Genomic DNA, 13,076 nt, shown 5'->3' on the forward strand with positions numbered 1-13,076 from the left:
TAATTAGAATCAAATTGCTCGTAACATAATTCATGTTCACTTGTATACGGGAGAGGTGGGGTGGTTCAACATATAACATCCCATATCGACTAACCGAGAGGGGGTGATATGCCTTATATGTACATGCCCACCTTCTATAGCACGAGGCTTTTTGGGAACTCACTGGCTTCGAATTCCATCGGAACTTCAAAGTTAAGCGAGTTCAGGCAAGAGCAATCTTAGGATGGGTGACCTACTGGGAAGTTCTCGTCTAAGTTCCCAGAAACAAAATCATAAGGCATGGCCAGGGCCCAAAGCAGACAATATTGTACTACAGTGGAGTCGAGACTGTGATGTGATAGAATGATATCAAAGCCACTCTACCATGTGGTGCGAATGTGCCGACGAGGATGTTGGACCCCTAAAAGGGGTGTATTGTAACATCCCACATCGACCAACCTGGAAGGAGTGATATGCCTTATATGTACATGCCCACATCCTATAACACGAGGCCTTTTGAGAGCTCACTAGTTTCGGGTTCCATCGGAACTTCGAAGTTAAGCGAGTTCGCATGAGAGCAATCCCATGATGGGTGACCCACTGGGAAGTTCTCGTGTGAATTCACAGAAACAAAACCGTGAGGGCGTGGTTTGAGACCTAAGCGGACAATATCGTGCTACGGTGAAGTCGAGCCCAAGTTGTGATGGAGCTCGAGACTGGGATGTGACACAACGTGTATGGCCAAATATGACAAAGTATGTTATAGGAGCTTTATATGCATCAATAGTCAGAAATCAGTATCATTTGCACTTTTTTTCTTTCTCTTTTCTTGACGAGAAAGACTGATATGAAACGTGTTTATCATCATTGTAACATTTTTTTCGGATTAACCAATGACATGTGTAAGTTTCTCAACACATATTATCGATTAGTCGACTAGAGTTTAAGATCCGATCTCTCATACAATGTCGTCGCCACCCGTTACAACTAACATCTCCAATGCAATGTCGCCACCACCACCCACTGCAACTGACTCACATTGTACCTTTTTTTTTTTTGGGCAAAGTGCTACTTTTATTACTAACCAAAAGCAAACAAAAATACAACTAAAGGCCCAAAGCTAACACATGGACAAGTAAAAAGTGGGCCAAGACAAAATAAAGTACAATAGGGCCAACCAACTGCTGCAGCCCAAACACAAACGGATTTACAAACTCTAGAAGCATTCACTACAATCGTTGCCGCTACAACAACCTCGATCCGTCCAATTCCTCATCCACAACCGAGTATCTCCTCTTCAAATGCAGCATCCAACCCTGATCTGCTTCACGAGCACAGCCATAAAAATGGATAGCCAACAACAGCACAACGAAAGCCAGCTATTAGGATGAAGTCCGTGGAAGCCCACGAACAACGTTGTTGGTAAAGGTAATTAATCAGGAAAAGGTGGTGGTATTGGAAACACCCGAGCCAGTGAAAATGCCGGAGCTTTACACACGATCTCCACGATATTCATGGTTGAAAACCGGAATAATGATGAACTAAGAAGAGGGACACCAACTGGGCAAGAGGGATATAATAGATCTGGGTTAAAAGTAGGGGTAGAGTAGTAGAAACAAAGAGCAGATGAGATAAATAGAGAAAATAGGAAACAGCGACCGACCCCAGTCGCTGCTAGGGTCGGCGCCACCAGATTTTCTTGATTTTTGAAGACTCTCACCAGAAGGTGAGAAAGACTCTCAGTAGGAGAGAAAAAATCTCACTCAAAGAGATTGTGTTCAGTTGACAAGAGCGGCGGTTAGGCCAAATTTGGTTACTCCTCCACTTCCAATATTCATTTGGCATTTTAGCCAAAATAGTTTATGAGATTGACCTAACTTCTATCTTTGGTTCCTGAGATTTAAAATCGATAGATGAAGTCCTCAAGTTTGTCCACCATCAATCATTTTTGTCATTTCATGAAAAATCTATGTTAAGCATAACGAAAACAACAAAAGTACCCTCAAATTAATAAACAATGAGCTAAAATGATTTGACAAAATTTTAAGGTATTTTTATCATTTTGGTCTTATTTAAAGGAGATTTTTCACGGAATGACAAAAATTATGGATAATAGACAAAATCAGAAACCATTTCTATTGATTTCAAATCTTAAGAACCAAAATGAAAAGTTATATAATTTCATGTACCATTTTAGCTAAAAAATATATTTTTGGCTAAATAGCCAAAATGATCCTTGAGATTTGCATAACTTATCCATCACTTTGGTCCCTAATATTTCAAATCAATCAAAGTGGTCCCTGAGATTGTCCATCATCCATCATTTTGGTCTTTCCATTAAAAACTCCGTTAAGTGTCCCATATCTCTTGGCCTGAAGTTTGGCCAATTTTCAAAGCTTCGTAACTCAATTGTTTCTTAACCAAATTCGACTCATAATATATAAAAATGAAGATAGAAAAGTGTAAAATAAGATTACACTTATTTGGAAGCCCAATGGTTGCCGGAGATAGCCGGAAAATAGCCTCAAAGTTGACTGGTTCGAGGGAAAACTGAAAAACTTTGGGACCCTGAGTAAACTTTAAACGTTCATAACTTCTTCAATACTAAACGAAATCAAGTGATTCAAAAACTAAAATGATACTTCTCAACGAGACGAAGATAACTGTATCTTTTTTATGGCTAAATCGCCGTGGTTTGGCCGAAAAACGGCTCGAAAGTGGTCATGGACAGTCACTTTCGAGCCAAAAGTTCGGGGACACTTAACGGAGTTTTTAACGGAATGACCAAAATGATGGATGGTAGACAATTTCAGCGACCACTTTGATTGATTTGAAATGTTAGGGACCAAAGTGTTAAATTATGCAAATCTTAATGACCATTTTGGCTATTTACCCTTTATTTATTTACCTCTTAGGCTCTTGTATTTAACATCTTTTATTTTCAATAATGTATTTCACCCCATCAAATCCGGTGGTACGGTTCAAAATATATAGATTCAGATACTTATTAATTTTTTTTTTGTCAAGTAGTATTTCAGAAACTTTAGGGAAAAGGAAATCCATGAATATGTGTGTCCTTAGTTGGGACACGAAGTCGTAATATTGTCCATGGAACCAGTGTCCCTAGCCTAGTACGCCACTCCCCCAACCTTTTCCAATTCCGAGCCTTTCCAACTGGATCCTTCATATCCTTGCCGCACATACAAAATGCAAAATTCTGCATCAAGCCGACAACAGATTCACTTTCAATCTTTCAATCTTTCAATCGTAAACATCATTTCATTTGTACCAAAAATAAAACCGTCCTTTCAATTATAGAATGACAATCACACATATCTACTCTCTTCAATTACATTAAAGATGATGTTATTCACATGCTCGTTTTTATCTGTCATACATTTTGGTTAACTTTTGATCATTGATTTTTTTTAATTCATTATATTCGACGACTGAAAATTAAAATGAGTGTGTGAGAAGTAAAAATAGATGTGTGAATAGCACTACCCAGACATTTTCTTTTTTAAAGAAACGATTGTGGATTCGGATCAAAGTTGTTACAATGGATCAAAGTACGAAGAGCCAACTAAGGCGATAAGGTATCCTCAAAAGGTAAATCTATGATTACACAATGGCCAAGAGAATGACCGAGACGGGCAAGGCAGTGAGCTACACCGTTGGTTACATCAACTCCAAATAATAAGAAAATGAACTAAAATGATCAATTTACAAATCTTAGAGCATCGTCAGCAATTACTTTAAATTTTGTTAGTTTTGCTAGTTAATAGTGTCTAAAAACTATTTTAGCTATCCAATTTAACTTAGTATTTCCAACAACACTCTTTATTTTAACAAATAATGTTTAAATTCTCTATCTAATTATTAATTTTTTATGTTTAACAAACTAGAGAGATCAAAATTTTTATGTTTTATAATGTCTTTCAATGTTTTAAACTCTAATTGTCTCACTCTTTAGAGAATTCCCTTAGCACTCCTCATAAAAGTAAGGTTCTTGGAAATGCTCTTAATTTTTTTTTCAAAATATAACTGGATTGAGAGGCCAATATGTGCGAATATCGTGGAGAATTCCTTCCACGGATACATCAAAGAGGCCCCCTCCTCCTCCTCCTCCTCCTCCTCCTCTTTGCAATCGATATCTTGTTTGTATTTGATGTTGGATTAGATGTCTTGTCTGCATTCGATTTTGACTAATCCAAGAATTGATATTTAGAGAATGATCATTGCAGTCCATTACGAACAAAAAAAGAAAAGGATAACTTTCTATACAAAATGCAACCAATTCAATCATAAACACCAAACATCACCTAAGAAAGTAGCCTCCTTTACACTTCCTTATTTTGTGCTTAGGTGTGGGAATTGATAAGGAACAACACTAGAAATATAGGAACATGATCGGGGTCTCCTCAATCATTTTTCAGTAACAGAATGAAAATCACAGACGTATAATCTCATAAATCACATTAACACAAATGTAATTATTACAAAATTATCACACTCTGTACACAACGAAAGCAATTCAATTCCAAACACCACGGGCTCAGAAAATAGTCTTATTCACGCTTTTCTTATACTGGATTTAGGGTTTGGTTATGAAAGGAGAGGGGAGGAACGGTAGAGAAACTTGAAGGACCCCACTCTCATCTTTAAGCTGGACCCTACAGTTTCCGGGCCACTTGGAAGATAGATTAGGACCTCCCTCTCCAGCATGTCCCTTGCTACTTGCTAGGTCAAGTGGCTCCTGGAAACTGGCTTCATAACTCTTTCTTCTTAGAGTAGGCTGAGGAAATAAGAAGAATTATAACATAATCATGATTAAGTAATTACGATCACATGATTATGTAGACCCCTTTAATAATTGACATTAATTGGCTAACAGAATTTGGGGGGGTTAGATGGACGGAGGTCGATTTCTTGGGTCCAAGCACTCCGGTCTTGGACGTGCAACTGCCAGTAGGTTTGAGCCACCGCGTCGGGATCCATTATCACGTCAACCCCTAACCGCGTTGTACCTAACGTCGTCGTCCTCTGTGAAGCACTCGATGATGATTGGCCCTCTCGAGGTGGGCCAATCACACCGTCAATGATCACGTGAGCTATGTGTATCCCCTGCGGTTGAAACTCCATTGACAAACATTGTGATAATGCTCTCAATGCAAATTTTCCGCAACCTGGTCATAATGTCACATGAGTGTTACCGTCACGCAAAAAACTCTTTTCACCTAAAGACGGTGCAGTAATAAATATACCTAGAAAATCAATGTTAAAACTAGAACTTGTACTTACAGAGTTCAGAACGGCCAGCAATGCCCTTGAGTGAACCGGAACACCCCGTAAACAAAATTGTTCCCCTTCCTCTTTCCACCATTCCCGGAAGCACCTTAAATTAATACCATATTTAACATTAATATAAATTTGAAGTACATCAAACACGCATTAAGACGCTTATTGCTATGCAAAATATATTATCAAATTGTTAATCTGAACCACTAATTAAACTTGTTCTTACCTCGAACTAATACCATGTTTAACATACTATAATTTTATGTACTACGAACACAGTAAGTAGCATGTATCCGTGGTCCGTACAATATATATTATTAAACTGTTGATCTGAACTTAACTTGTTCTTAACTATATTTAGGTGCATATATTTGTATTGTAAACTATGAATCTAGCTATCTATTTTTCATACTGTGAATCTGAACCATTGATTAGAGTTCCTCGGTCTTACCTGTTGAGCGCAGTGAAAGGCTCCGACGGAAGAAACGGCAAGGGACTTCTCAAACGAGTCGAGGCGGACGTCGGTGAAGTTGGTGGGGTGCCAATTGGGCGGCTGCTGGTACGCATTGTAGACCAGCACCTCCACAAAACCCAAAGACAAAACCCCTTCAAATGCCTCCCTCACGCTTCTAGACTCGGAGCAGTCTATCCTAATGGCAAAAACCTGGGCCTTCTCTTCCCTCGCGATTTCGTCTGCGAATTTCGAGAGCCTCCCGAGATCGCGGGCGAGAATAGCGACGGTATAGCCTTCGTGGACGAACTTGCGGGCTATGGAGCGGCCCAGCTTCGGCCCGACGCCCACGATGGCGGCTATACCTCGCTGAGGAGCTGAGCTTGCCATGCTCTTCATTTTTCACGGTGTAGGTGGTGAAATATGAGGAGGGGTTGTGGGTTGGCTGGGCTATGATCTGCTAGGTCATGAGTCCGTCCTTGCCTCCTTTGTGAGAGGCATAGCATTTTTCTTCTTCGGCCTTGTAGCTGTAGGCGTCTGCCTTGCTTCTGGGTTTTGGATCTGTTTTTTATAACCCAGCCCTCCTGCCTAAAAGCATCGGAAAAACTAATAAAAATAACTTGAAAACTTTAAGTTTTAATCAAAAGAACAAAAAACTATTGTAAGTAAATAGGATTATAAGTAACTTTTTAAATGAAAAATATCATTTTTGTTAAAAGTCAACCGTTTCAGGTGTGTTTCGTTAAAACTCCCAAGCATGTTAAGGTTATATGTGGTGTTATCCATAAATTTATTTTTACTTCTCAGACTTCTTAATTTTTGCTTGTCGAATCGAATAAATTGAAAAATGACAACAAGCGAAAATAACGAGAGTATATAAAAAGTAAAAATAAGTGTATGAATAAGTTATATGTACAAAATTAATATAAGGATTTTTAGCCAAAATGATCTATGAGATTTGCATAACACATCACTTTAGTCCCTGAGATTGAAAATCAATAGAAATGGTCTATGAGATTGTCCACCATCCATTATTTTGATCATTCCGTTAAAAACTCCGTTAGGTGTCCTGGAGCTTTTGGCCTAAAGTTTGGGCAATTTTCAAAGCTTCGTAACTCAATCGTTTCTTAACCAAATGCGACCCATAATATATCAAAATGAAGATAGGAGAGTGTAGAACAAGATTATACCTATTTGGAAGCCCAATGGTTGCTAACTCGAGACCAAGACAACCACTTTCGAGCCGTTTTTTGGCCAAACTGCGAAGAGTTAGCCATCAAGAAATGTAACAAATGTAACATTCTCTTCATCTTATCGAGAAATATGATTTTCATTTTTGAATCACTCGATTTCGTTGAGTATTGAAGAAGTTAGAAACGTTTAAAGTTTACCCAGTTTCCGAGGAGTTTTCCAGTTTTCTCCCGGACCAGTTACCTTTCAGGCTATTTTTCTAATGCTTAGGCAGGAAGGCTGGGGGTTATAAAAAATAGATCCAAAACCCAGAAGAAAGGTAGACGCCTACAACTACTATTGGGCTTCCAAATAGGTTTAATCTTGTTCTATACTTTCCTGTATTCATTTTGATATATTATGGGTCGAATTTGGTTAAGAAACGATTGAGTTACGAAGTTTTGAAAATTGGCCAAACTTTCGGCTAAGAGCTCTGGGATACTTAACATAGTTTTTAATAGAGTTACCAAAATAATAGATGGTGGACAATCTCAGAGACAATTTCTATTGATTTTTAATCTCAGGAACTAAAGAGGAACCAAAATGATGTGTTATGCAAATCTCAGAGACTATTTTGGTTATAAAACTTTAATATAATTACATAATTGGTGACTTGTACCAAAACTAAGGATAATAAAATATTTTAAAAGTCATTGTTGACATTCTGAAAAACTCAATGACGCTAATTAATTCTCTAAACAAAAGTATCAATTATATTGCAAATTTATTTATCCATATCATTTTTTCTTTTTGCATATCTTATTCTATTTGTCTTTTAATCTTCCTATACTTAAGTCAATTCAAACAGTGTCTAAGTTGACTTAAAGAAACTGAGAAGAGGGATAATATTAAAGGAAAACTAATGAAAATGGTTTGAAAACTTTGAGTTTTAATGATAAGGACAAAATAAAGGGTAAAGTGAATAGTACCAGGATTGACTTTTTAGTGTAAAAATATGGTTTTTCGTTAAAGTGAACAGTACTGGGTGCTTTTCGTTAAAGTTTCTTATTATTAATCACACATTTATAACCATTTTCTAGTATATTCACATGAAAGTTCAAAATTTTGTAAGTAATGTACTTGAGTACTACTTACACTGTAAAGTGGTACTGATCTAATCTACTAACGCATTGTTAAGGGTAAATTTTGTTTTCTACATGATATTGTGTAGAAATCGAAATGCCATACTAACGGTAAATCGTGGAGATTGGAAGATCATAACAACCTCCAAATGTATATGTAGCTCTTTGCTTGAATCAAAGATCATAAATGAAAGGCTTATTTTTAGCTACGTTTTCTGAAACTCGATTTCAAGCTCACTTTATTCCTTAAAACTCAAAAGTCACCACTTTAATTCCTTGAACTCGATTTTTATCTTATTTTACCCCTTGAAACTTAGGAATCGCCATTTCATTCCTTAGTACTCGATTTTGATCCCATGATCTCACTTTACTTCTTCAAACTCGAAACTTGCCACTTTACTTTTTAAAACTTTAAATTCACTTTACATTAACTTTTTTCTATTTTTTAGAATAAGTTCATCCAATAAAAATTTATAATTGGTAATATGTCAAATTTCCCTTGAAATAAACATAAGCCCAAATGAAAAGGGTGTGCATGAAAAAGAGAGTGAAATAAACTTAAAATTCACTTTACATTACCAAGCTTATACAATAAAAAGATCGTACCCAGTGCACAAGGCTCTCGCTTTACGCAGGGTTTGGGAGAGGTGAATGTCGGCTAGCCTTACCCCCATTTTATGACCTGTGCTTATTTTGCAGAGAGATTTTTAGTTGTCTGAAACATATATTAAAACATCACGTGTTATTATATACTTAAAGAAACACTTCAAAAAAAAATCTCCAATTGTATAATAATATATAATGTTCTTTCTGATGTTCTGGACACATTGAGAAGAACCAGGATTCTCTCCTAAGCATTCCCTAGGGATCTTAGGGATCCCGCAATCATGTCCGTTCATTGTGTATCGTGCGGTCAGAAATCATTTAAATTTTAAATTTTAAAATTCAAATATGAATAGTACCTAACAAAAACTGATTGCACGATATAAAATGAACGAACAAGATTAAAGAATATCTAGGATCCCTAGAAAAATGCTCAGGAAAAAATCCTGGTTCCATTGAGAAAACTTTGTGGCGTACACATCATTAATTGGGATGGCAAAGGGTTTTAGAGTTGGGCATGTATGCCACGTTTATGACTGAGCTAGTTCTAGCTGTACAAAGCTTGCTTCCATTACTCATCCGGTGTCAGCACACCAGTGACTTTGGTACATCTGTCCCTGCTACTTCTAGGTATTCAAGTGGGAGATAGATTGTCCGCCCTCCCAAATTTAATCTCTCGATAGTCCCTCGAAAGGAGGGTTTTTCCGGTGTGAACTAGGGTTTTTCGCCGAAAGAAGATAAATATAATTAAATGTGGGATTCGTCAGTTTTTTCTTTTTCTTATATTATATAATTAGTTATTTATCTTCTTTTTTTTGTCATATATTGTATAGGAATCACATACATGATTTTAATATATTGAATTAAAAAATAAGAATCACTCTTCCAATACTTAGATTTTTCAATCCATTGTAGGAATTTGATTCCTAAATTATTAGAATCACAGAATTTTCCAACCTACTGTGGAAAACCTAAAAGTTCAAGCAAAACATTAAACTCAATGATTAAACCATGTCGAGCTTAAGATTGAGATCCATGAACAAAAAGAGTCGAGCTTACGATCATCTCAATTGTGCCACTTAGTACAATGGTTTAATAATATTCTTTTTCACTTGTAAATTAAATGTCTTAGGTTTGATTATCGTCAAAGATACATTTGAACCACATTATTTTTAGCACATTGCGACGCTAAGCCCATCATCTCCTTCTTAGCGTAGATAATACTGTTTATTCAAAAAAAAAAAAAATCACCTGGTTGTAAGACAAAATTAAGTTGGATGGTTACTAAATTGAGCGTATATTGAATGAAGAAATTGATGTCTATCTAACCCTCGACACTTAGACTTTAGTGCTCAAGTCATAAATTTTGTGAGCAATTTCAAATTATGGTACTTTTACATTTAAGACCAATTTTGCTGGCCCAATCTTGACTTGTTCAGTCAAGATAAGTTGATCTAAGCTAAATTCACGCTTTTAAAAAAGGTGAACATTGGGATGTTTAATTACATTTTTGGGACGGAAATGATATGAGATAATGTGGAACTCATATCTAACTGTTTATGCATGGGAGAATCATATATGGACCTCCTTGGCATGGATACCTTTTTTTAATTTTGGTAAATGAACACAAACGAAAGATATATTAAAAATGATAAGGATACATATACCTTTTTTGGCTTTTTGGCTTAGATCAAGTGTAGTATCTGTTTTTATCAGTTTAATATTTGATATGTGGACTAATGGTTCACATAATATTAAATTAATTTTTTAATTTAGGGGAAGAGCACATTACAATAGCTTGCTATTGGAGTTCTCGTGAGTTGTCCAGAAGTTGCACTACAAAAGCATGTAGTCCAATGTCTTAATGAATATGGTGTTGGGTTTCCACATATGAGTTCCAGGTTCGAAACTCTCCATTTCCTAAATTATTGTAATAATTTCGAACCCTCTCCTTCCTCTTAAAATAATAAAATTTTAAAATAAAAAGATAAAGATACCTTGAATTCTCATTCATAATAAGTAAATTTGTCGTCATGTTAGTTTTGATAAATTTGATTTGGACCGAGATTGGGCATTTAGTGCGTGCGGTTTATTTGCACCTTCACAAATCCATTTGTGCATATCGATTACTTGTATTTTATATCTACTCTACCAATTGATATACATGTTCTAAAGATAGATAATAGATTAAACTAAAGTAGACAATTGTGAGATTTTTTTTTAGTGAAGGTAAAAATGATAAATTAGTAAGTTATGTTTATGTAGATGTAATTAATTAGGATTTTAACTATGGTGATTGCAAGAAGAAAGACTTAGCGTGTTAACCATCGTGAAGCGTTACGATTCATTAATGCATTACACATGACAATGAATTATTTAATTGGAATATTACGGTGCATGTAAATTGTTCTTGATTAAAAGAGGCACAACCTCAATTGAAGTCAAGCATCAAGTTTCCTACACTCAAAGTGTTGAGAGTTGAATATGTGTGGACATTTTGTCCCATACCGGTGAGGAACAAGGCTAGCTAAGAACTTATATGGTCTTGAGCTAGTCAATTGACTTTATGGTGAACCTCAATTTTATTATGGGTCACATGTGCTCACGTATCACCTACTTCTAACGAGCAAGTTAGTAGCCTACCCCGGCGGAATGTTGGGACAAAGAGCAATAACTGTGCTTATCCTTCTAATAAAGAAACTAAACCTACTTCTATGTGCATGCTTCAAAATTGGCCACACGTACGGGGAAGTTTTGAGAGAGTTGAATATGTGTGGATAGTTTGTCCCACATCGGTGAGGAATAAGGCTAGCTAGCTAAGGACATATATGGCCTTTGACTACTCTCTATATAACTAATTGATTTTATGATGGAACCCTAATTTCATAAAAAAGAGCCCTAATCTGAACCCAGCACCCTTTTAACTGAGACTTCCCATGCATACCTGTATACAACCTTCGCATACCCAAAGGGTACTCTAGCTAGTAATCCCAGCTCTTCACGCAAGGAGGGAGAAAAACAAAGAAAACTTGATTTCAAGATAAGGACTCCAGCTACTCTTTATCTTTGATGTGAAGAGAAAAATGTGTATATATGAATGTACCATTTTAAATTTCAATCATGAATTGGGGGGATCGTACGAGGAAAAGACCCTACTAATTATTAGAATCTGTTCGTATATATCTTTGGTGCTGGACTGATAGGGCACTTACATCAAATTCATTTAAACTATAAGAAGAGGAATTTAAACTTTGGTACATTCGAAACACACTATTCTAGCTAACTTATCTGATCTCATATATGTGGTTTAGATCTTCCTTCCAGTTGAATATTGAGCTTAGAGAAAGCTTATCGGATCATCTTCAACCTTTATACCAATTATATATATCTATGTATCAATATATGTCTGGTTATGTTATAATGGCTTGTGTTTTATGGGTACAGGTTAATTAATGGCCTAGAATTGTAAACTTAAAGAGAAATATTTTATTAAATAGTATTAGCATTCCATGGGTGAATTCTTTGGCAGAAGATATATGTATATATATGTATATGTTCCTCTAAAACCTAACCCTAACCCTAACCCTGCCTTTGGTACCCATTTGCACTGCTATATATATATGTTCCTCTAAATCCTAACCCTAACCCTAACCCTAACCCTAACCCTGCCTTTGTTACCCATTTGCACTGAGCTTCCCAATATTGCTTCAGCTGCTTCCTGTTGAAGCACATGCTTTAAGCAAATTAGCATCAAGATATATATGCAGGCAAATTGTCACTTTCATACTCCATAGGGTAAATTTACGAACAAAATAATATCAGTGCACGTATTGTCATTTTCTTCACATTCTATCAAGTATCAATATTCTCATTGGAGTATGATAGATGAAGACAAAGCAGAGTTTTAATAAATTTATAGCTCTAATTCGAGGTGTATATATTGTATGGCTCCTGTCAGATAATACTTTGGTTTGTGGATAAATTTGGATCGGAGGAAAGGAAGCAAGCTGGTCTACTATCTTAAATGAGCTCACATGTTTAGTGGCAGTGGCAGATATGGCGGTGGCGGAGCTGGTGGATATTTGAGTCGCCACTGATCTTGTTGGGTGGCAGTGATGGTGGAGATATATGTAATGACTTAATGGTGGAGATATATCACTTTCAGGACTTTTTGGCAATTAGAATTGGATTGGATTTCTCAAAATTCACTGTTATTAATTTGTAGTTCTAGTCCCCTTCAAATGTTAGGATTAGAAGGGCACATTTTGTGTCATGTCTAATTAATCACGTAAGAATGAAAAATCGTTTGCTTTTGCTTTCAGTATAACTTGAATATAATGTGTTATTTATTTTAGAGAAAACTAGGTAACTATTATTTTGTAATTCCAAAACTAGGTAATTGGTTTGAACCACCATAGTTTCATCGTCTTCAA

The 13,076-nt window shown here is 36.2% G+C and overlaps 1 protein-coding gene and 1 non-coding gene across 2 annotated transcripts; one reads left to right on the top strand and one right to left on the bottom strand.

Moving 5' to 3' along the window:
* Nucleotides 1-4,434: 4,434 nt before the first annotated feature.
* LOC126613825 (uncharacterized) lies at nt 4,435-6,305 on the bottom strand. Its single transcript, XM_050281428.1, has 3 exons — nt 5,729-6,305; nt 5,281-5,374; nt 4,435-5,165 (listed from the first exon to the last, which is right to left on the bottom strand). Exons 1-3 carry the CDS (start codon nt 6,125-6,127, stop codon nt 4,867-4,869), a joined length of 792 nt encoding a protein of 263 aa, XP_050137385.1. The 5' UTR covers nt 6,128-6,305; the 3' UTR covers nt 4,435-4,866.
* A 4,001-nt stretch (nt 6,306-10,306) lies between these two features.
* On the top strand, nt 10,307-10,505 carry LOC126614108 (U2 spliceosomal RNA). Its single transcript, XR_007620277.1, has one exon. It is a non-coding gene; the product is annotated as a U2 spliceosomal RNA (small nuclear RNA).
* The last annotated feature ends 2,571 nt before the right edge of the window (nt 10,506-13,076 follow it).

Source organism: Malus sylvestris, chromosome 2 (assembly GCF_916048215.2).
Source record: "Malus sylvestris chromosome 2, drMalSylv7.2, whole genome shotgun sequence".
NCBI lineage: Eukaryota > Viridiplantae > Streptophyta > Magnoliopsida > Rosales > Rosaceae > Malus > Malus sylvestris.

Excerpts from the sequence above, each read along its gene's own strand:
- LOC126613825 (XM_050281428.1), bottom strand. The coding sequence starts at position 6,127 with ATGAAGAGCATGGCAAGCTCAGCTCCTCAGCGAGGTATAGCCGCCATC. Across the intron at positions 5,375-5,728 it reads CCTTTCACTGCGCTCAACAG|GTGCTTCCGGGAATGGTGGA; the intron begins GTAAGACCGAGG and ends TATTAATTTAAG. Across the intron at positions 5,166-5,280 it reads TGCTGGCCGTTCTGAACTCT|GTTGCGGAAAATTTGCATTG; the intron begins GTAAGTACAAGT and ends CATTATGACCAG.